At 41.9% G+C, this 25,638-nt stretch overlaps 1 protein-coding gene across 1 annotated transcript in view; it reads right to left on the minus strand.

Annotated features, from left to right (window-relative positions):
- Positions 1-3,663: 3,663 nt before the first annotated feature.
- LOC132822083 (SRSF protein kinase 3-like) overlaps positions 3,664-25,638 on the minus strand; it is a 49,179-nt gene continuing 27,204 nt past the window's right edge. The window contains exons 11-13 of the mRNA XM_060835107.1: positions 23,450-23,519; positions 12,873-12,965; positions 3,664-3,969 (exon numbers count right to left, since the gene is read on the minus strand). Of these exons, the coding sequence (XP_060691090.1) occupies positions 3,785-3,969; positions 12,873-12,965; positions 23,450-23,519 (348 nt within the window). The 3' untranslated portion in view covers positions 3,664-3,784. The remainder of the gene's footprint in view (positions 3,970-12,872; positions 12,966-23,449; positions 23,520-25,638) is intronic.

Genomic DNA, 25,638 nt, shown 5'->3' on the forward strand with positions numbered 1-25,638 from the left:
CCTTTACCCCTGAATAAAGAGGCTTAACTCTTTAACTGATGTACTGCATTCTTTCAGTAATTAATGTTTGCCATTACATCATGCATCATTTATCTTATATTGTGTAAATTAAGCTGTATTGCCAGAGGCCAACTGTCATAATCCATAGAGGTTTTAATTCCTGGCTGCTTTGGCATTCAACATACCTCTGAATAATAAGGATAAGTCAAATTATCTGTCCTATTCTATTCACCAATAACTGTACCAGTCAAGTCCTGTACTTAATAAATTGATTGTTAACTTATTTTGTTGAGACAACCAGACATCCCTAGGTTTTTCACAGCAAGATAATTCTGGATATTATTTAACAGAAAAAAATCACACAATGATACACGAAATCTTCATCATGGGTAAGGCACAATGTTTCAAACCACCATGCAAACCGGCTGAAGGCTGAGAGACGACCCAAACCGCAGTCATAAAATTATGAATTGGTTATATACATAGAGAAGATGTTAGAAGCTAAAGCAAGGGGCCATAAATATAAGATAGTTACCATGAAGGAGTTCAGAATACATTTTTCTACCCAGAGAGGTTGAAGAATATGGTGCTTGCTTCCGCAAGTAGTTGAGGGAATTAGCAAAAATGCATTTAATGAAAATCTAGCTAAGCACAAAGGGAGAAAAGAATAGAAAGGTATGTTATAGCTGGTCCAAGAAGAGAATTGGGAGGAAGCTAGTGTGACATACAAAGGCCAGCACACATCTGTTGGGTGTTAACAGATTCCAAGCTACCTAGTGAGTTTGAAATCAAGACGTTTTTCTTTTTTTGTGGATAGTATTTATTGACTTGCTCAGTCTTACCCCTCTCATCTCACAGCCAGTGTTAGAGGTATTCCCTTTAAATATGTGCCCAAATTTTTATTCACCTCCTGCATCATCTTAACTAAATTTTCAATGTGGAAAACTAGACATCAATGTTGGATTGTATCCCTGTTTCTTTCCTATGTTTCTATGTAATTCTACTCAATTCTCTGCCTTGCCAAGGTCATTCCTTTCCATTCTCAATTGCACATACCAGCACTTACTTTCTAGGGCAGAATCCTAGTTATTTTTCAAAGATTTTCATATCTATTTAGTGTTTTTCTTCTTGAATGAATAATTAAACAATGCGTGGGAGGAAGATGCAGCATATGTCTGTCCTTAAGAAATAAAAATCCAATTTATTCTCTGAAAGTCTTTACAAATTTTTTACACATTTTCAAGGACTTAGATCTTTGAACATGTCGAGACAGAATCAGTCCTAACCAGTCCTGACCAAGTTGCATGTCAACATGAAAAACATTAGATCAGAAAGAACTTAAACTCAGTAGCAGCCTACAGTGCTTGGAATCAAAGGGGTCACATCCAGTTAGTCAGAATTTATCAATAACTCACACTGTAATAGACTTCAAAGAGGTTATAAAAGCAAAGTTAGACTTTCCAAATGCTGTAAGCCAAAATCAGAAAGTGCTTGAGAAACACAACAGGATCTGTGGAGAGAGAGAAGCAAAGTTAAAATTTTGAGTCTGACATGTCCAAAGGTGTGCAGGTTAGATAGATTGGTCATGCCATCTTGTTAGGAGAATCCAGGGATGTGTGGGCTAGTTGGATTAACTATGGTAATTGCAAGATTAAGGGATAGGGTAGGGAGCTTGGCTTGGGTGAGATGCTCTTCAGAGGGTCAGTGAAGACTTGATGAGCCGAATGGCCTCTTTCTATACTGTAGGAATTCTATGATAAAGTGCTTCCACAATTCTATGATAACTGTTCTTTGGAACCATATCTACATCCAAGCTTCTCCACAGGTTCCTTTCACTGTGCAGATGCTGAGCACCACTACCAGATTTGTGTCTCATCTCGATTCACAGCTGAACGGTGCTAAAATTACTAATTAAAAAACCCTCTATTGTTTGTGTGATAGATGCTTTACTTATTATTTGGAAACTTAGGTTCTACAGTAAAAGGAATCATGTATAGCTTTAAGTTTGATGTTTATGTCTATGTTGTGTAGGTTAAGGGGAGACATAATTTTAACAGTTTTTAAGCTCTGTGATTAATGCAGATACTCTGGAAATTTGTTTACATGCATTTAAATAAGGCTTTTAAAATGCTTGATGTGAATAATTCAGTGCTTTAAAAAAACGAGGGTAAAAGAGAGAAAAATATTGGGATGTTGCCCAGAAGTATCCTATAACACAATAAGATGGAGACAGAAATAAGTTGTCTGTCAGAAAGAAACAGAACAATCCGGAAGGTCAGTGAATGTGCAGATTTCTTTCAGAGCATGAAGCAAGCCATTGACAAAGAAATATCTTACTGGTTACGATTGACCAGAAACTGAACTGGACTAATCATATAAATACAGTGGCTGCAAGAATGGATCAGATGCTAGGCATCCAGCGGTGAACAACTCCCCTCCTGATTCTCTAAAGCCTGACATAAGGCACAAGTCATGATTGCGATGGAATACTCCCAACTTGCCTGGATAATTGCAGGTCCAACAATAATCAAGAAGCTTGACACCTTCAGGACAAAATAGCCTAGTTGATTGGCACTACACCCACAACACTCACTCCCTTCACCACATACACGCAGTTGTTGCAGTAAGTACCATCTATAAGTTGCACTGCAGAAATTCCCCAAGGCTTCCTAGGCAACACCTTCCAAGTCCATGGCCACTATCATTTAGAGAGACAAGGGCATCAGAAACTTGGAATCACTTGCAATGTCACCTCTGCCGCCTCCCCCCCCCCCCCCCCCCCTCGCCCCACCCCACCCTAAGTCATTCACTACCCTGACTTAGAAATATATCACTGTTCCTTCACTGTAACTGGTCAAAATTCTGGAACACCCTCCCCATCAGCATTATGGATCTCCCTCCAGCAAACAGACTGCAGCGGTTCAAGAAAGCAGCTCACCAGCACCCTCTTACAGGAAATTAGGAATGAGGAATAAATGTGGGCTACATCCGTGAATGAATGAAAATTAAGCCTGTAACATCGGTGATGCAATTTAGCAGTCTCCAAAACAGTCATCCAGAAGAAAAGAATACCTGAGTGGCTTAGAAATTAGAAAGAGAAAAGCTCCAGCCATGGAAGGTTTGAAGGTGTCAGACAGGAAGACATCCTAAAGAGTGTTGATTGTAGGAATTTATGAAATAGGTTAAGAGTAAGTTAATTGTGCTAGCAGTTGTTTGAGGGTCTCCTTAAGATAATAGCATGGAGTGAGTTCAATAGCAGCCAAAAATAACCTAAGTACAACTGAACAAGCAACTTTAAAGTGTAAATAGGATGACTTTTCACTGAAGTTTGACTACCTGTAAGGTTATTGTGAGGGTAAAAATGTTGAAGCTTTATTTTTTAAAATTGTAATATAATTGTGGCATATATTTATTATATAGCATAAAATGCATGTAGTTTTCTTTGTGTGTGTGTGTTATAAACTTATGGTAAATCACTAGAATGTGACTTGACCAGTATTATCATCAATCAGAATCATAGCTTCCATAATATAATTATCAAGGAGAATATTCACACGACAAAGCCTTGAGTGAGCCATCACCTCACTGCAAAAGATTATTTCGTTATTTATATTTTATTTTGAGAATGTATTTATTTGATTTCATTCCAAAGTCTCTAATATATTTTTGTGCAAAACACAGTGGACTAAATGCTGCAGATCCTCAATTATCCAGCAACTTCCATTACCCAGTAGAAAGTTATACCTCCGTTTCAGCAAGTCATAGGAAGAAAGTTTTCAGGGAACTAAATGGTCAGCCATGGATGTTGAAGGCATTCTGCTGCAGTTGCCCGTTCTTCTGGTATAAACCTGAGCATTTGATGGAGAAAATCTGAAAATATAGCTGCATCTGCCAAGGGGAACTCATATTTCTCTACAAGTACATCGTACAATCCCCAGTGCCTTAATGTCTTGATATGACGTAGCTCACCTGAGAACAGAAACAGAACCAAAAGTAACATGTTGGTGTAGTATTGTTTCAATTTTATGCAGTTGCATTTGGACATTCAATTGGACATTATACCTGTTCAACATTACTTTATGTTTATTATTTTGATAAATCTTGCAGATTATGTTAACTTTTATTTCATGGTAAATTCCTAATCCCCAATAGCTCTATAATTTCAATTAATGAGATGATTAACTAAAGGGAGGTGGGAAGGGATAACTGGATGTAAATCCAACAGAAAAATCAGAAGATATCTCCTGTCAGGTTAATTTATAAAGCATTATTGGTAAATATCAATACATTCCAGACTTAAGATACTCAGACCATTTATGAGGGAATATGTTTATAAAGATATAATCTGAGAGATGTTGCTGGTGAAAATGTCTTGCACATTTTCCACCTACAAATTGGTTCAGTGTGTTTCTCTGAGTCAAAAGGGTTGTAATCCAAAGTCCACTATGGAAGATCCATGAGAAAATGCCATATTACCAGAGATGTCAACCTTTACAGAAATATTAACACAAGGTCACACTTTTCAATTCATGCAAACACAAAAAATATGATGGAGACTGCTGATTTTGGATTGTTGAGAGTTATCATTCAGCAAAAGATCTTTGTGTCTTCTGGAACAATAGTAATATCTCTACTGTACCAGTTATAGCTACAAATCTGCTCCATGGCCTTTTCCTTCCCAGTATGCTTCCCAGACTAATTCAAGTCATAGAATCATAGAGATGTACAGCACGGACACAGACCCTTTAATCCAACATGCCCAAGCCGACCAGATATCCTAAAATTAATCTAGTGCCATTTGCCAGCATTTGATCCCTATCCCTCTAAACCCATTATATTCATATGCACATTGAGATGCCTTTTAAATGTTGTAATTGTACCAGCCTCCACCACTTCCAACGGCATCTCATTCCATACATGTACCACCCTCTGCCTGAAAAAGTTGCCCCTTAGGTCCCTTTTAAATCTTTCCCCTCTCACCTTAAACCTATGACATCTAGTTCTGGACTCTCCCACCCCAGGAAAAGACCTTGTCTATTTACTCTATCCATGCTCCTCATGATTTTACAAACCTGTATAAGGTCACGCCTCACCTCTGATGCTCCAGGGAAAATAGCCCAAGCTTATTCAGCGTCTCCCTATACTCAGATCCTCTAACCTTGGCAACATCCTTGTAAATCTTTTCTGAACCCTTTCAAGTTTCACAACATCCTTCTGATAGGAGGAAGACCAGAACTTCACTCAATATTCCAAACGTAGCCTAACCAATGTCCTGTACAGCCGCAACATGACGTCCCATCTCCTGTATCCAATGCTCTGATGAATAAAGGAAAGTGTACTAAATGCCTCTTCACTATCCTATCTACCTGCGTATCCACTTTCAAGGAACTATGAATCTGCACTCCATGGTCTCTTTGTTTAGCAACACTGCCCAGGACCTTAACATTAAGTGTATAAGCACCTCACATTTATTTAAATTAAACTCCATCTACCAATACTTGGTCCATTGGCCCATCTGATCAAGATCCATTGTATTCTTACAAACTTGAATAAGTCCCACTTTTTTCCTTTTCAGCTTCCAGTATTCCAAACAAATGTTTCCCACCTTATTAGAATAGAAGCATCTTGGCTTCTGATTTTCATTTCCTCTCTCAATACTTCCCTTTCTGACCTGAAGATGAGACCGTTGGGTATTTCCATTCTTTACCCTGGTTATTTGCCTCCCTTGAACTTTTCCAGTTTCTATTCCTTTGAATTTGTCAGGATGACAGAAGAAAAGGTTTGTTTTTTTTGGGATCTGTTCATAGTCAGCATCAATTATTGCTACCTATCTAACAGTTGAAATTGGTTGATCTTCAACAGGAGTTTTTATTATAGAAGGTTACTAAATTTTAAAGTTTTAAATTCTTCTCAGAGAATAACCTCTCTGAGAGCTTCAGATGTAGTTTAAATTATAATGCCTTTATCAACTTATCAAAACTACTTTTCTCAACCCTTCTGAATTCGATATAGTTTGTCCCGTTGCTTCTTTAAATTCCAAAACTTTTGCTTATAGGCTTCAGGCACTAATTCACATGCAGCTTGTATAGCTTTGATCACTAATTATAGTCCTAAGGAACCTTCTCTGCCAGTGAGGGATAGATTTCCTGTGCTTTTCCTGTCAACTTACTCTTCATAAACAATGGGCAGTCCTTTTCTGTTCAATTCACTTGTCCAGACATTTTTTCAAATGATGTAAAGAATGACTCCACATCCTTTTCCTCATTACAGAATTGCCTTAAATATTTTCTTACTGGAGTTCAAGTTATGACTCAAATTCTCCCCACCATAGTCTGCATCAGCATCTGACGTCTCCTGTCTCAACTGCACTATTTTAATCTTATATTTAAATTCTCTCACTTTCTCATTTTGCAATCCTCATTCTAATTTTCTCACGTCCATTCTCTTAAATTCCATTTTCCTTTCCTTCTCTTCTTGTCTTTCCTTCTCCTTCTCTGCCCTTACCCTGACTGCTTTTCTTTCTCTCTCGTCTTCCTTCTTTTTGCTTTAGGATTTCCATCTCCAGTTTTTTTTTTATTTTTCTCCACATACGCAAGCTGTTTGAAGTGTAATTGAATGTCACCTGATTTCAGTATTTGAAAATGTGTTGCTGGTTAAAGCACAGCAGGTCAGGCAGCATCCAAGGAACAGGAAATTCGACGTTTCGGGCCGGAGCCCTTCATCAGGAATGAGGAGAGGGTGCCAGGCAGGCTAAGATAAAAGGTAGGGAGGAGGGACTTGGGGGAGGGGCGATGGAGATGTGATAGGTGGAAGGAGGTCAAGGTGAGGGTGATAGGCTGGAGTGGGGTGGGGGCGGAGAGGTCAGGAAGAAGATTGCAGGTTAGGAGGGCGGTGCTGAGTTCGAGGGAACCGACTGAGACAAGGTGGGGGGCGGGGAAATGAGGAAGCTGGAGAAATCTGAGTTCATTCCTTGTGGTTGGAGGGTTCCCAGGCGGAAGATGAGGCGCTCTTCCTCCAACCGTCGTGTTGTTATGTTCTGCCGATGGAGGAGTCCAAGGACCTGCATGTCCTCGGTGGAGTGGGAGGGAGAGTTAAAGTGTTGAGCTACGGGGTGGTTGGGTTGGTTGGTCCGGGCGTCCCAGAGGTGTTCCCTGAAGCGTTCCGCAAGTAGGCGGCCCGTCTCCCCAATATAGAGGAGGCCACATCGGGTGCAGCGGATGCAATAGATGATGTGTGTGGAGGTGCAAGTGAATTTGTGGCGGATATGGAAGGATCTCTTGGGGCCTTGGAGAGAAGTAAGGGAGGAGGTGTGGGCACAAGTTTTACATTTCCTGCGGTTGCAGGGGAAGGTGCCGGGAGTGGAGGTTGGGTTGGTGGGGGGTGTGGACCTGACGAGGGAGTCACGAAGGGAGTGGTCTTTGCGGAACGCTGATAGGGGAGGGGAGGGAAATATATCCCTGGTGGTGGGGTCCGTTTGGAGGTGGCGGAAATGACGGCGGATGATACGCTGTAAACGGAGGTTGGTGGGGTGGTAGGTGAGAACCAGTGGGGTTCTGTCTTGGTGGCGGTTGGAGGGGTGGGGCTCAAGGGCGGAGGAGCGGGAAGTGGAGGAGATTCAGTGGAGGGCATCGTCGATCACGTCTGGGGGGAATCTGCGGTCCTTGAAGAAGGAGGCCATCTGGGCTGTACGGTATTGGAACTGGTCCTCCTGGGAGCAGATGCGGCGGAGATGAAGGAATTGGGAATATGGGATGGAGTTTTTACAGGGGGCAGGGTGGGAGGAGGTGTAGTCCAGGTAGCTGTGGGAGTCAGTCGGTTTATAGTAGATGTCAATGTTGAGTCGGTCGCCCGAGATAGAAATGGAAAGGTCTAGGAAGGGGAGGGAGGAGTCTGAGACAGTCCAGGTGAATTTGAGGTCGGGATGGAAGGTGTTGGTAAAGTTGATGAACTGTTCAACCTCCTCGTGGGAGCACGAGGCAGCGCCGATACAGTCATCGATGTAGTGGAGGAAAAGGTGGGGCGTGGTGCCAGTGTAGTTGCGGAAGATGGACTGTTCCACATATCCTACAAAGAGACAGGCATAGCTGGGGCCCATGCGGGTGCCCATGGCAACTCCTTTAGTTTGGAGGAAGTGGGAGGATTGGAAAGAGAAGTTATTCAGGGTGAGGACCAGTTCAGTCAGTCGAAGGAGGGTGTCAGTGGAAGGGTACTGGTTGGTGTGGCGGGAAAGGAAGAAGCGGAGGGCTTTGAGTCCTTCGTGATGGGGGATGGATGTGTCCAGGGACTGGATGTCCATTGTGAAGATATGGCGTTGGGGACCGGGGAAGTGGGTGGTGTCCCGCACGTAGGTGGGGAGTTCTTGGATTAAAGGGGACAGAACCGTGTCGAGATACATGGAGATGAGTTCGGTGGGGCAGGAGCAGGCTGAGACAATGGGTCGGCCGGGGCAGTCAGGTTTGTGGATTTTGGGCAGGAGGTAGAAACGGGCGGTGCGGGGTTGTGGGACTATGAGGTTGGAGACGGTGGATGGGAGATCCCCTGAGGTGATGAGGTTATGGATGGTCTGGGAGATGATGGTTTGGTGGTGGGAGGTGGGGTCATGGTTAAGAGGGCAATAAGAGGAGGCGTCCGCGAGCTGGCGTTTGGCCTCAGCGGTATAAAGATTGGTGCGCCAAACTACTACCGCGTCTCCCTTGTCTGCCGGTTTGATGGTGAGATTGGGGTTGGAGCGGACGGAGTGGAGGGCTGCACGTTCTGAGGGTGAGAGGTTGGAGTGGGTGAGAGGGGTGGACAGGTTGAGTCGGTTAATGTCGCGGCGGCAGTTGGCTATAAATAGATCGAGGGCGGGCAAGAGGCCAGCACGGGGTGTCCAGGTGGATGGGGTGTGTTGGAGGCGGGAGAAGGGGTCGTCAGGGGGTGGGCGGGAGTCTTGGTTGTAAAAGTAGGCACGGAGGCGAAGGCGGCGGAAGAATTGTTCAATATCTCGCCACGTATTTCCCTATCTAAAGTAGTTCTCATACAGATTTATAAAACCTTGACAGGCAGAAATAAGGTGAATAGTAAGGGTCTTTACCTCAGGGTGGGAGAGTTCAAAACTAAAGAGCATGTTTTTATAGTGAGAGGAAAAGGTTTAAAAGGGACCTGAGGGGCAACTTTTTCATGCAATGGGTGGTTCATATATGGAATGAACTGTCAGAGGAAGTGGTAGATGCATGTAAAAGATATTTGGACAGATACATGAATGGGAAAGATTTAGAGGGATATGGGCCAAATGCAGGTAAATGGGAGTAGTTTAATTTGAGAAACTTGGTCAGCATGGATGAATTGGAACGAAGGGTCTGTTTCAGTGCTGTATGTTCTATGTCTATGCATGACTCCATGAATCTATTTTGTCTTTCATTTGAATCCAAGTGCTATGGTCTTAAAGACATTATCTCTGCCTTTTTAGGCAATGCTACCTCCAGTTTACCAGACAAAGTCAATCGACTTTGGTTTTGAAATGTTATTTAAGATTGCTAGTGATAATTCTGCCGCCTCAGGAAGTCTTTTGCTGTTTCCAGTGCAGTGCCTTAAAGGTGAAGCTGCAATAGTCCGACTGGACCATAGGGCTGCTCTGAAATAGACAACTAGTGGTGGTTTAACCTGCAAGTCTCCACACCTTAGGCAAGTGGAGAGGATAAGAAAGAGTTGGATATAAGAATTGAACCCACTCATAAAGTCATAGAGTAATACAGTATGGAAACAGGCCCTTTGGCCCAAACTGGTCCATGTTGAGCATGGTGCCCACTCAGTTTATTCCAATTACCCGCATTTGCTCCATATCCCTCTAAACCCTTCCCATCCATGTGCCTATCCAAATGTTCTAACTGCCTGTTCTCTGGCAGCCCACTCCAAATACGTACCATACTCTGCGTGAAGAAGTTGCCCCTCAGGTCCTTCTTAAATCTTTCCCCTCTCACCTTAAACCTATGCCCTTTAGTTTTCAATTCCCCATCTCAGGGAGAAAGAATATCTGCATTCATCCTATCTATGCCTCTCATGATTTTATACACCTCAATATGGTCAACCCTCATTCTCCTGCATTCTAAGGAATAGAGTCCTATCCTGGCCAACCTCTCCCTGTAACTCAGGCCTACTAGTCCTGGCAACATCCTCGTAAATCTTCTTTGCACTCTTCCCAGTTTAATTATGTCATTCCTATAACAGGGTGACCAAAATTGTACACAATACTCCATGCGCGGCATCACCAATGACTTATACAATTGTAACATAATGTCCCCACTCATACTCAATGCCTCAACTGATTAAGGTCAGCATGCTAAATGCCTTCTTCACCACTCCCATCTACCTGCGATGCCGCTTTCAATGAACTGTGTACTTGTACTCCTAGGTCATTCTGTTCCACAATACTCCATTTACTAATAGGACCATACCTTTTACTGTATAAGTCCTACCTTGATTTGACTTTCCAAAGTGTAACATTTCTCTGTACTGAATTCCACTTACCAATACTCAGCCCACTTCCCCATCTCACCAAGATCCCTCTGTAATGTTTGATAACTTTCCTCACTATCAATGATAACTCCTAATTTTTTATCATCCGCAAACTTACTAATGATGCCTTGTACATTCACATCCAGATCATTTATATAAATAGTAAATAACAAAGGGCCCAGCACTGATCCCTGTGGCACATCTCTGGTCACAGGCCTCCAGTCTTCAACCATCACCCTCTGCTTCCTACCTATGATCCAATTTTGAATCCAATTAGCTAGCTCTCCCTACAGCCCATGCAACTAAACTTCATGACTAGCCTGCCGTGCGGGACCTTGTCAAAGGTCTTACTAAAGTCCATACAGACAACATCCACTGCTCTACCCTCATCTATCTTTTTGGTTACCTCTTCAAAAATTCCAAAAGATTTGTCAGACATGATTTCCTGAGGACAAATCCATGCTGACTATCCCTAATCAGACCTTGACTATCCCGAATCAGACCTTAACTATCCCAATGTTGGAAGAAGTGAGGACTGCAGATGCTGGAGATCAGAGCCGAAAAATGTGTTGTTGGAAAAATACAGCAGGTCAGGCAGCATCCGAGGAACAGGAGAATCAACGTTTTGGGCATAAGCCCTTCATCAGGAATGTGAGGGAGGGAAAGGGGGCAAAGAGATAAACAGAAGGGTGGGGGTGAGGTAGCTGGGAAGGTGATAGTTAGATGCCAGATGGGGGCTGATGGTGTAAGGTCGAAGGGGAGGGTGGAGCGGATAAATTGGAAAGAAGAGGAATAGGTCTGGTCAGGTCCAAATTGTGATGGTCTGATTGTAGTCTTGAACTGTCCTATCTGTCAATTTCGTTCTCACCTATATGCTCCATCTTTCCCTCTGACCTATCACCATCACCCCCTCCCCCCAACCTGCATATACCTATCGCTTTCCCAGCTACCTCACTCCTCCATTCCCACCCTTCTATTTATCTCCCAGCCCCCTTCCCCCCGCACCTCCCACCCCAACATTCACATTTCTGATAAAGGGCTTATGCCAGAAACGTTGATTCTCCTGTTCCTCAGATGCTGCCTGACCCACTGTGCTTTTCCAGCACCACACTATCCAAATGTTAGTTTGATCCTGTCCCTCAGTATCCTCTCCAATAACTTGCCTACCACTGATGTCAGGTTGACTGGCCTATAGTTCCCTGGCTTGTCTTTGCTACCTTTGCTAATACTAATATTATGGAATAATATTAGTCACTCTCCAGTCTTCTAGTGTAACCCTAATCTAATCCTCACCTTAACCCTAATCTTTCTGTATGTTTGTTTGTCTCTCTCTCTCTCTCTCCCTCTAAATGTGCCTGTGTCTCTGTGACTCATTTCAGTTTCTAATCTGCTCAGTGAATTTCGAACCTATGAGTTTAACTTGTTACCAACCCCTTCGTTCTTGATTATCTGCGCATCCTATTGCAGGAACCTGCAGCCACAACAGACAGAGTTCACAATAGGTATTGAGTTCCTTGCTCTGAAATTATGTAACCATCCTGGTAAATCCCTATTTTTAAAAAAACACTTCTTTCTCATTGCTGTTAACAGTTTTTAAAGATACAAAAATAAAAATCGCACGGTCCATGCACTACCTCTGAGTTGAAGTCCAAGCTCAGGATGCAGTGGCCACTAAAGTCTGTCATAACGTGATTTTATTAGAAAAGCAAAAGATAGCTTACAAAGTCAAATGAGTCTCAGAGGCAAGTGATCCAAAGATATAACTGAAAAAAAACATTAGACTAGAAGAAACTATGATGGGTATTCCTGGAACTGGAAGTGAGATATGTTACCCACCTGAGTCTTTGGCACATGGAGAGTTTCGAGACTCCTAGCAGGAGTTAGTGACTTGTGTGCTAGCCAATTGATGCATAGACATATACAGTTCAATGTAAAAAGCAATCACACTATATGGTATAGTGTAGTATTGAGTGACACTGCTTGGTCATTATTGTTTTTTAGATAACCAGTTACTCCTAATGTAGCAGATGTTCAACTTCATCTCAATGTTACTGAGGAAAGAAGCTGTGAAATTACGTACATGAATTGGGGAAAGAGATACTTGGGCCTAGCCATAGTCAAACTAAGACCAATGCATTGGTTTATCAGGTAGCCTTTATAATACAATATTAGAGAATTATAGACTTTACAGATAATAATTTGTACTTAACATAGTTCGGGATTTATATGATTTAGAGGTGCCAGTGTTGGACTGGGGTGGACAAAGTTAAAATCACACAAAATCAGGTTATAGTCCAACAGGTTGATTTGGAAGCACTAGCTTTCGGAGCACTGCTCTTTCATCAACTGGTTGTGATTGATATTATCTGTCACCATACCTTTCAGGTTGAAAAATTCTTTGGAGTACTTTCCAGATAATGCACAATTCAATGGGATTCTCCCCAACAGTTCAATAATATGTGCAACATGATCTGTTTTGGAAAAAAACAGGGAAGAAGGAATGGAAGATGAGCAAAGAAAAACAAAGGAAAACAACATCTACTTACATGATTGAGTAAGGTGCTTTATAGCAAATCTTAAAACCTAGTTAACTATTAACCTCTCTATGCCTGAGTAGGTGAGTTCACTAAAATCCACTTGTGGAATAACCATAACGAGGGTATGCATTGCCCAAGTCAATGTACCAGTCTGTGCCAGTGCATGTGGAAGAGAAATGTTTGTAGAGTGAGAGAGTGCATAGCAATAAAACAGATACCAAAAAGGTCAGAAAATAAGTTATAAGAAGTCAAGGACAAAGGGCCAAAATTCCTGCATGGGCCTTGGAATTGGTTTGTGGATCTGCTATGTCTTGTGCTTTGATATTACACTGAGTTTGGGTTCTTTTTACCATTCCATTCCATTCTAATAGCAAGCCTGCACAGCCATACTGCATTAGAGTAATAGAGGAATAGAGTTGTACACAAACCCTTCAGTCCAACTTGTCCATGCCAACCAAATATCCTAAATTAATTCTGTCAACACTGTGTCGACATTTTATGTATTCCACATTGCCTTCTTCGGTTGGTTTTGGCACACTGCTCCAAGTAACACCTGTGTCTAATGCATATTAAGGAAATATGTGACTGGATATATTTTGACCCTGCCTGTGACATCCCATGCCAGGAATTCCAATAGATTAGAAACACTGGTATCCTATTTGGTCCAAGAACCAATCCAAATTTAACATCCGCTTCCATGCATGAGACCCCTCAGATGCTCCACAACAAATCTACCCTCCCAAAATCCTGGAAGTTTTAGCTCCACAGAGATGAATATGTGACAGAGAAATATTTAACTGCCATGGAAACTGACTGACAGAAAAAAATGTTCCGAGTGAGAAATAGATGAGAAAGCAACAAACATCTTAATTGACACGTTATCGCGGTGCCTTGGAATCAAGATTGACGGTCAGGCTAAGTGAGTCCTCAGATGGCAGAGAAGCCGAATTTAGGATTCATATGTTTGTCCCCAGTGGTGGGGTTGATGGGGGTGGGGGTGGGAGTGGTACATTGTTGTGTGGGGAAATGGAACTCATGATCCCAGGATTGTCTTCCTTCCTTTTCCTTTGCTGTTGTCATTCCATTTTGCAGCCTCAATTGGCTTGCATCTTAATGGATCTAGAGGAACCATGTTAAGATGTTGGCAGCTTTGTCCTCCCAGTCAGTGCCATCAATACCTCCGCGCTTAAAAATGAGCTTCATCATATCCTTGCACCTTTTCCTTTTGCAAACCCCTCCACCCCCCTTTGAGTGTTGGCCAATGGAGAGCAGAGAAAAGAGAATCTGCTGAGGGAGGTAGTTTTTGGGTATCTGAACAGAACAGTCCAGGTTCTTCAGGAGCAGGGCTTTGATACTGGTAGATGCAGCTTCCTGGAGGACGCTCACATTGGTCCAGCAAAAAATACAAAATGGAGCACAGAGAGTAATAGAAAAGACTGACCTAAGCAGTCAGATGAAGATGAAAGCAACAAACTGCGGATACTGGAAGCCTGAAATAAAAACAGAAAACACTGGAAACACTCAGCAGGCCAGGCAGCACCTCTAGAGAGGGGAACAAGGGCCAATGGCCCATTCTGATGAAAGATCATCAATCTGAAACATTAAGTCTTTTTCTCATCACTGATACTACCAGACCAACTGAGTTTTCCAGCATTGTCTGTTCTCATTTTGTGCCAGATAAAGCATGGGCAGAATTAGAGACAGAAAAATGAAACTCAGAAATATGATGATAGGTGTGTGCGCATGCGCACAATTGTGTTAGAGAGAGAGAGAGAGTGTGTGTGTGTGTGTGTGTGTGTGTGTGAGAGAGAGAGAGACAGACAGACAGACAGTGTGTATGTATATGTCTGTGTGTGTGTTTGTTCATATTTGTTTAGCTATTGGATACTAACATGAGGTGGAAGGTCAGATAACACATGTTGAGCATTTAGCCAGCATGGCAGTCTGAATATTGTGACATCTGCAGTTGGATTTATGACTTAGTGTGTGTTTATTTTTAGCTTGGGATGTGACATTAGCAACAGGGTGGCACAGTAGCTCAGTGGTTAGCACTGCTGCCTGGCAGCACCAGGGACCCAGATTTGATTCGACCTTTGGGTGACTGTCTGTGTGGAGTTTGCGCATTCTCCCCATGCCTGCATGGGTTTCCTCCGGGTGCTCCGATTTCCTCCCACAGTCCAAAGATATGTGGGTTAGATGGATTGGTCATGCAAAATTGCTCACAGTGTTCAGAAATGTGCAAGTGAGGTGGGTTAGCCATGGGAAATGCAGGGATAGGGTAGGGGGATAGGTCTAGGTGGGATGCTCTTTAGAGAGTCAGTGTGGACTCAATGGGCCGAATGGACTGCTTCCACACCATAGCGATTCTATAAATATGAAAATATTTAAGATCATGTCAGCATTTGCTGAAGCTGATATGTCTGCAATTTGAGGAATTCAGCTATTTGATCCCATGGGTGATTCAGTAGTGTTAGCATAAAACAGAAAGTTCAAAGCATGTGCTGACAGTTACAGTCTGTGAAGATCAACAATGGTGCAGAAAGTCCAATAAACTGGCCTTCAGTGCAGGGGCTTCGATGAAGGAATGTTTCAAGGCATTGACTGACAAGGGAGCAAAGGCAGTTTATGAATATGTAGTGAAAGGCAAGACGGGTCATTCGAAAGGCACGTTTTCTTTCCGATAAAACACAAAGAGAGCATTGGTAGATGAATTTGCAACTTGTTTGAGGCAAGTACCTCATGGATATGATTACATTTTGATGGATCTGAATAATCAGATAATGGATCGGGTGGTCAAGCTGAGGTGCAGGCCACTGGAACGAGGAGGTGAATTAACGTTGGATGACACTTTGAAAATAGTAGCTGCATTGGAAGCAGTGGATGGACAATTTCATAGCAAGAAACTTGTCCTCTCCACCACCTGTGGCACAGCAAATGCTGAGGTGAACTGAGTAACCCAATGGAATCCAGGTATACATAAATGTAAACAGCAAAACACTGGTAGAGAGTGTTTCAGGTGTGGCAATTTGGGACATGATGGAAAAGATGCAGTTGCTCTACCAAGGGGGAAAAAAGCATAAATTTCAGGGGGAAAGACAACTTTGCCAAGAAGTGCAGAAGCAAAGCTAAAGAGAGAGGAAAGCCCAGCAAACAATGTAAAGGAAAAGGAGGTGAGAATTGTGAGGTGCATTGAAGCAGATGCAGAGTGAGGACATGAATAGCAATTGTGGATCCATGATTTTGGTCAATCCTGAGAATGTTCCAGTATTATTGGTGAGGTGGGTTTGAGTATTATTGTAGATTCTGGCAGCAACAGTAACATCATTTGCAGGGCAAATGTGGGAGGAAGTGAAGACAAGGAAAATCAAATGGAGATCTTGAAAACTTCAAAGCTGTATCCTCACACATCAGAAACAATGCTTCAAACTGTTCGCTGTTTCCCTGAGGATGTGACAACTGGAGATCAGAGTGTAGAGACAGAATTTGTAGTAATTGAGGACAATAATGAATCTCTTCTAAGGATAGAAACTGCCCAAGCCTTGGAGCGCTGCACATCACATTAAATGTGAAGTCTGTGAAGTTAAGAAAGAAGTCTGGATCAGATTGGAGGTTGCACGGCTACTAAGTGGCCTTAACCATTGCTGAGAATATGATGTCTGTAGTTACACCTTTTGATCTGAGAGGCAAAATTGAGGGATAGATCAAAGAACTGATTAATGAAGGCATCTTGAAGCCTGTTGATGTGGATGAGCCCTGTTGCAGTTGTGTTCTTATGTGACAAGTGAATGGAGTAACGGTGGAAGAGAGTCACCCAATTTGCACAAAGGAAAAATTATTTCTGGAAATGTCAACAAGTATTTTCCAAATTAAACTTAATATCAGAATTCCATCAGCTATTTCATCCTGTTTCTTGGAAGATGACAACTTTTTATCATTCATGATGGATTTTACCAACACAGGAGATTGCGATTTGGCATCAGCATGGAACCAAAGATTTTCCAACACAAAACCTTGGGATCCCAGGAACAACTAATATCTCAGATGGCACCATTATTCATGAAGCTAATGGCGAGGAACACTTTGAGAGGCTCAGGTTAGTTCCTGTATTAGCTAAATAGCTCTCGGCAGAGTTTATGGTAAAGGCATGTTTTCATCTGAGTACACGTGGCAATAAACCAAATTCAAATTATTGCAACAGAGTGACTACCAGTCATTCTGTATTCACACAATATGCCGTGATACATTTCATATACCACTTGAAGACTACATGCAAGTGACAAGCATTCAGTATCACAAAGCAACCCGTAAAGAGCCATAGGCATAAGGGGAAGTGAAAACACCAAACCAGTCCTATGGAAATGGATGAGGATTGTTCAGATTGAAGACAAAGATTGTAAGGAAGCATGTTACAACATGGGATAAAACCCCCTTGCTAATTTAAACCAGCAACACAGGAAAGATTTACCCCATGCAGGAACCTGTGAAAATTTGAGAGGCAAAGAACTATCCCAAAAGTCACTATTTAAAGTAAAAATTAACAACTTTTTATTAGTCTAGCAAAGAAAATTAACTAACAACTATTTATATCTCATTTATCTAAACCTATCTATTACCCTCCCCTCTAAAACACTGGTCTGATAAACCCCCGATTAGGAGTTATTGAAAAATTCAAATTTCAAAAACAGCCAGCAGCCGAATCTTTTCTTTGAAAGCAAATCCACAGAGAAAGATACAATGTTGGTGTCGATGTTTTTTCTGTGCAAACTCCTTCTCTTGACAGTTACTTCTCAGAGAGTTCTCAGTAGCAGCCTACATCTGTTGGGCAATTGGCAGTTCTCCTTCAACTGTTCAATTTTTTCCTGTTTAATACCCCAAAACATTGGATCATTTCATTGATTATAATATTGTCAAAATACCAAATTCAAACTTGATTGGAGTTTAGTATCTTGGGACATAATTTAAAGTGATTGGCTGAATTTGAATTTGTTTTTGTCTCCTAGCAATCTAACCAGTGCTAGCTGTTTTGAGTTAAAAATCATACAACACCAGGTTATAGTCCAACAGTTTAATTGGAAGCACACTAGCTTTCGGAGCGACGCTCCTTCATCGGGTGATTGTGGAGGGCTCGATCGTAACACAGAATTTATAGCAAAAATTTGTAGTGTGATGTAACTGAAATTATACATTGAAAAATTGATTGTCAGTTAAGCCTTTCATCTGTTAGAATACAGTGATAGTTTCACTTCTTTCATGTGTAAATCACAAAACCCTTTTTTTTTAAAGTTGCATTCTCGGGTTAGCTGCTAGCAATGGTGATAGCTAGACAATATGTTGAAGGTGTTAGCCCACTGTGTTTTCTGTCTATGACCTGATGTTTAGATTGATTCTAAGTGAGATAACAGTGTTTTACATAAATTCCTGCAGTTTTTGAGCTCAGAGTTCTACATGAACGTATGCAGTTTTTGAGCAAAGTGCAATGTAACTCTGCAAGTACAAATTCACAATATAAATACAAAATATATGTGTGCATGTGGGTCTTTGTCTGTCTGTCTGCACAACAATCAACAGACAGGAGGGTTCTCTCCCAGTTGGGGAACACTTTAGTGGTCCAGGACATTCAGCCTCGGACCTTCAGGTGGCCATCCTCCAAGGTGGACTTCGGGACAGGCAGCAGAGGAAAGTGGCTGAGCAGAGGCTGATAGCTAAGTTCGGTACCCATAGGGAGGACCTCAACCGGGACCTTGGGTTCATGTCACATTACAGGTGATCACCATTGCACTGCGCACGCGCGCGCGCACACACACACACACACACACATCTTTCTCACATTCACAACCCCACCCCAGACAGACAGACACACGCAGACAAAGACCCACATGCACACACATATTTTGTAGGGTGAATTTGTATTGCAGAGTTACATTGCACTTTGCTCAAAAACTGCATACATTCATGTAGAACTCTGAGCTCAAAAACTGCAGGAATTTATGTAAAACACTGTTATCTCATTTATTAGGTTAGAATCAATCTAAACATCAGGTCATAGACAGAGAACACAGTGGGCTAACACCTTCAACATATTGTCTAGCTTTCACCATTGTTAGTAGCTAACCCGAGAATGCAACTTTAAAAAAAAGGGTTTTGTGATTTACACATGAAAGAAGTGAAACTCACTGTATTCTAACAGATGAAAAGCTTAACTGACAATCAATTTTTCAATGTATAATTTCAGTTACATCACACTACAAATTTTTGCTATAAATTCTGTGTTACGATCGAGCCCTCCACAATCACCCGATGAAGGAACGTCGCTCCGAAAGCTAGTGTGCTTCCAATTAAACCTGTTGGACTATAACCTGGTGTTGTGTGATTTTTAACTTTGTACACCCCAGTCCAATACCGGCATCTCCAAATCATAGCTGTTCTGACCAAGCATTGTATTGTTACCTTGTTCTGGCCCATCTGTGCCTCTCTAAGTCCTTACTAGCTTTCAACTCTCTTAAAGCTGCAGTACCGCTTAACACCTTTCATAACAAGGCATTACTGTCATATACGGCCATGTATAGAGTAACCCCACACATAATGATGGGAAAAAGACCAACTGAGTTGTTATTTAGACTCAAAATACACTCCTAGATACCAGACCTGAGGAACATCAGTGTTGATAAGGAAGCTTACAATGGAGATTCTGAGAAAAACTGTGCTTCAAAGTTTTATAGAAACTACAGGAAAGAAGTTGATGAGATGAGTGGTGATGAAATATTGTTTGAGGAAGATGAATACAGTATTTTACCCCAAACTGTACACCGTCATTGCCAAGGAGGGAATTAGGGTAACAGTGCCGTCACCCAGAAGAGTACTACATAACAACAATTCTTAATGTGTCAGTAGGTATCGTGTGACCAAGAAAAAGCAGCAGATGAACCAGCTGTAAGAACTGAAGCAATGCTGTCATCCAGCAATCGAAAAGTCTATGCCAAAAGCAAGCAGTCAGTTTCCGTCCAAAGGGACAAACATTGGTCACTGTATCACGATTAGGAAATATCATTGTTAGCTCCTAAGGCAACAGGCAGATCATGCCAAAATGATATGACTTTAAGACAATTTATAATCATTTATTGACAGAACATGAAATTAGAAATAGCATTTCCAGAAAGTGAAGAGCTGAGCAAAAGATGAAAACTATACTGGGCTGAGATGCACTGAACATACCTGAAATTTGTAATTGAAGAAATGCAATTAAACAGTGAGTTGAGAAAACAATGATTTGACTGGCTTATTTGCTCAGTTTATTGATGCATATTTGTCAAGGGGTGAAATCTAAGCTGCATATATCAAGCAGAAAAACCAATGGACAGGACAGGTCTTTGGTCTGATAAGGGAGGGGTATCATGAGTGGGAGAGAGAGAGACAGACAGACAGACAGAGAAACAAAGAGAGAGAGAGTTTGTGTGGGTGAATGAGAGAGAGGAAGAGAGAGAGTGTGAGTGTGTGAACATATGGGATCCATTGACCTGGACATAGAAGGTCAGATGCCACATGGTGGCAAGTTACCCAGCAGGAGATAGATTTGAGTGTTGTCAGCCTGAGGTGTGACAAAGCAGAACAAATAGATGATATAGAGTATAGCAAGATAATGAAAGTAACTTTGAGTGCAATCAACTCAACCTGGTTACTATTTTGTACAGTTAAGTTACTCATTACACACAACATTCATGCACTTGTGGCTCACCAAAGATTGACAAGCAAGCCAAGGGATATACTGTTTATTATTAGAAGTACATGACTGGAAATTCATTCTGAGTCCCAATTCCTGAAGAGGATCATAATGGCAAACAATTGGTAAAAATTGGAATATATGTTTTAGGTCCAGTCACCGTTACAACCCTCACTGATACTCAAAGATCCTAGGAGAAGAACATCCATAATTCCTCCCTTAATGTTAATTTCTTCTATTTATATCACAAACTATTTTTGTGCATCAACTGTCTTTTCCTTTTCTTCTCTTTCTCTCAATACAGTACAATCCTTCAAGCAAAGGATGCCACCTAATCTCAGCTAGTGTGGCTGTGCAACTGACTACTGAAAAGTTCCTCAAAAAGTGGGCCAAATAGACTCTCAGTCTGACTTTTTCTCTCTTACTATTGGGAATTATCTCCATGTGAAAGCATTGCTGAGGCAGGAAAATTACCCCAGAATTCTTGGGAGTTAGCCTGCATTTTATCCCTATATAACGGGTGGCACGGTGGCTCAATGGTTAGCCCTGCTGCCTCACAGCGCCAGGGACCTGGGTTTGATTCCAGCTTCGCGTGACTGTCTGTGTGGAGTTTGCATTCTCTCACCATGTCTGCATGGGTTTCTTCTGGGTTCTCTGGTTTCCTCCCTCAATCCAAAGATGTGCAGGTTAGGTGAATTGGCTACACTAAATTGCCTATAGTGTTCAGGGATGTGTAGGTTAGGTGCCTTAGTTAGGGGTAAATGTAGAGTATTAGAGTAGGGGAATGGGTATGGGTGGGTTACTCTTCAGAATTTCAGTGTGGACTTGGGCCAAATGGCCTGTTTCCACACTGTAGAGATTCTATGATAACTCAGAAGATTGGTTCACTTGTGGACTGTACTTTTTATACTGAATAAATCTATCCCATCATTAACAAAATAGGCATCTCACTGGCAGAATCAGGCAAACTTTAGGCTGCTGGACCCAAAGGAATGCATAAATTACCGATTGTATGTAACTGGGTCAATGTTTCTATCTATGATTGTAAATTCAATTCAATGTGGGTTAATGATAGGTATTTCAATTTTGTGAAATCTTCCTTAAAACAAAGCAAGTCACGTATGCATTGGAAATTTAGCATTTGCATATCTTTCATCCAAAAATCATTTAAAAACTCAGGAAGAAGGTTAGTCATTTATTTCTCATGTTCATGATATGCACAGTTTAAGAAGGAGAGTCCTTAATATTATTGATAGTTTAATTTGCCATGCTAGTCAGCCTGATTCGTTTTCCAAGTTACATTTCAACCCTAATGTGTAAATATAGAGATGGCCAGTATGTTCTGTACATTCCTGTTTGATTTATATCAGGTCAATAGTAGACAGTGGTATTGTGGGATAGCACTGGATTAGTAATCCAGAAGTCTCGACTAAATCTCTGGGAACACTGCGGGCGACACGGTAGCACAGTGGTTAGCACTGCTGCCTCACAGCGCCAGAGACCCGGGTTCAATTCCCGACTCAGGCGACTGACTGTGTGGAGTTTGCACATTCATCCCGTGTCTGTGTGGGTTTCCTCCGGGTGCTCTGGTTTCCTCCCACAGTCCAAAGATGTGCGGGTCAGGTGAATTGACCATGCTAAATTGCCTGTAGTGTTAGGTAAGGGGTAAATGTAGGGGTTTGGGTGGGTTGCGCTTCGGCGGGTCGGTGTGGACTTGTTGGACCGAAGGGCCTGTTTCCACACTGTAAGTAATCTAATCTAAAAAAAAATCAGCAGTAGCTGGTGGAACCTAAAATAACGAAATTGGGAATTGAAAGCTGTTCTCTGTAATGGTAACCGCAATTGCCATAAAAATCGATCTTGATTGATCTGACCTGCATGCAAGTCCAAGACTAGAGCAATATGGTTGCCTCTTAACTGCAGTTTGTAATGACTAGCAAGCTACTCCATTACAAGGGCCATTAGGGATGGGCAACAAATGCTACCTTTACCAGTGATGCTCATGTCCCATGAAGTAATTAAGAAAAGGGCTTATAACTGGTTGGTTTATGTGTAAGTATGAGCATCATGCCAAATGTGCCAAGATGCTTCTTGGACTGAATTCATTTCAAACTCACTGCCTGTTATTCATACAAATGTAGCAGCTATTCCAAATCCATACTTTCAGGCAAAGAAGTAAATAGTTTTACTAAACATTTCTACTAAAAAGTAATGAGTGTTTTAGTAGAAATGCTGACTAGGATGTCAGTATTACTCGCGTTCAATTGTCAGTGTTAGATTGGAATGGTCAAGTAGCACTCTACACCACTTCCATTACACAGGAACAGTGTATGTTACATGTTGGTCCATTACAGTTGATGGGGAGAAATGACTTTCATGAAAGATCATAGAAGATACAGGTATGTAGAGAGAGAGAGAGAGAGAGAGAGACTCCACTCCATCCCCCACCAGCCCACCTCCCCCACTCCTAACCCTCCAAAACATACAGTACTGCATTTCAACCCTTCCCAGCACTGAGGAACAAATAATACTGAAGGAGGCTGGTAAAACGCCAATTTTAACACATTAATCGTGAAATAGTGTCAATGACAGAGAGATATTCTATACTTTGTACTTGTGAGTGATCATCATTTCCCAATGTCATTTGAGTGAGATTGCAGTTCTTCATTTGCAAATTATGAATTAGAAGATGTTCCCTTACCCTCATCTTGAGTGAAGGTCTTTCCAGGTCGAGGGTCAAATAGGTACTCGCCAGTTGCAAGTTCAAATGCCTGCGCAAGTAAAAAGAGACCTCTGTCATTTCCTGGTTGATTAGATTAGATTCCCTACAGTGTGGAAACAGGCCCTTCAGCCCAAAAAGTCCACACCAACCCTCCGAAGAGTAACCCACCCAGACCCATTTCCCTCTGACTAATGCTCCTAACACTATGGACAATTTAGCATGGCCAATTCACCTAACCTGCACATCTTCAGACTGTGGGAAGAAACCCACGCAGACACAGGGAGAATGTGCAAACTTCATACAGACAGTCACCCAAGGTTGAAATCAAACCTGGGTAGCTGGTGCTGTAAGGCAGCAGTGCTAACCACTGAGCACTGTGCCACCCTTGCATTACTAATGGAATAAAATCTGACAATTTCACATTGTTAGTTCTGAATTGTAAAACAATAAGGATGATCCTTGAGGGGTGAATCGAACAAATATTAGTGACAGTGCCTGAAGCATCAGCAAAAGTAGTTGTGGGAATATGTTATTTCACAAAAGTTAACGAATGCTGCTTCACAGATTTGCTCCAGTGAGTGATTCTCGCTGGAATTTTTTAACGGAAACTGGGCTTGTCTAGAGAATCATACAATCAAACATTGCAAAACAAACCTGACAAATCTGTACTAGCAAAGCTACATTAAATCCCCTTGAAAGTGGAGTTGCAGGTAGACAGGGTCATGAAGAAGACGTTTGGTACACTTGCCTTTCTTGGATAGTGCATTGACAATAGGAACTGGGAGGTCATGCTGTGGCTGTACAGGACATTAGTTAGGCCACTTTTGGAATACTGCGTTCAATTCTGGTCTCCTTGATATAGAAAAGATATTGGGAAACTTGAAAAGGTTCAGAAAAGGTTCACAAGAATGTTGCCAGAGTTGGAGGGTTTGAGCGAGAGGGAGAGGCTGAACAGGCTGGGGCTATTTTCCCTGGAATGTTGGAGGCTGAGGGGTGATTTTATAGAAGCTTATAAAATCATGAGGGACATGGATAGGGTAAATAGTCAAGGTCTTTTCCCCAGGGTCGGGGAGTCCAAAACTAGGGGGCATAGTTTTAAAGTGAGAGGGGCAAGATTTAAATAGGACTTAAGGGGTAAGTTTTTCACAGAGGATGGTGCATGTATGGAACGAGCTACCAGAGGAAGTGGTGGAGATTGGTACAATTACAACACTTAAACGGTATCTGGATGGATATATGAATAAGCAGGGTGTGAATGAATATAGGCCAAATGCTGGCAAATGGAGCTAGATTAATTCAGGATATCTGGTCGGCATGGATGCGTTGGATCAAAGGATCTGTTTCCATGCTGTACATCTCTATGACTTCATAACTCTAGTTCCACTTTCCAACATTTAGCCCATAGCGTTTAACATAATGACATTTCAAGTGTTCCACCAAGTACTTTTCAAAAACTGAACAGTTACCCATCACTGTTATCCTCCCAGGCAGTGGATTCCGGATACACACCACCCTCTGGGTGAAAAATATTTTCCCCAATTCCAGTCTAAACTTTTCACCTTAAAAGTGTTCCCCCATGTTATTGACCCTTCACTTAAGGGAACAACTGCTTTCTATTCACCTTGGCCAAAATCTAAAGAAGTATCTGCACAGAATTTTACCTCACACGAAGAGAAAGCAGAGTTAATGTTCTGTTCTGAAGAAGGATCATTATACCTGCAATCTTAACCCTGTTTTTCTCTCTCCACAGATGCTGCCAGATCTGCTGAGATTTTCCAGCAATTTCTGTTTACTTTTCTGATTTCCAGTATCCACAGTTCATTCCTTTTTTTTGTTTAATGTTTAGCTCACAAGACTTGGCATGAACTTGATGGGCCAAATGTCCTCTTTCTGAGGAAGGGTCACTGCATCTGAAATGTTAACACTGATTCCTCTCCACAGATGATGCCAGACCTGCTGAGTTTCTTAAGCAATTTCCATTTTTGTTCTCCTTGTGAGTTGTGCTGACTCAATCTAATTTACTTTCGCCCACCGCCCCAGGGAGGGGAGAAAGAGATGCCATTCAATTGAGCAGGATGTGTGGTTTTCTAACTCTCTTAACCAGCCTCTGTTGGGAAAAATGCCATTCCCATCTGCAAGTTAATTGAGACACCTAAATAGCCACATAA

This window comes from Hemiscyllium ocellatum, chromosome 14 (genome assembly GCF_020745735.1).
Source record: "Hemiscyllium ocellatum isolate sHemOce1 chromosome 14, sHemOce1.pat.X.cur, whole genome shotgun sequence".
Classification (NCBI taxonomy): domain Eukaryota; kingdom Metazoa; phylum Chordata; class Chondrichthyes; order Orectolobiformes; family Hemiscylliidae; genus Hemiscyllium; species Hemiscyllium ocellatum.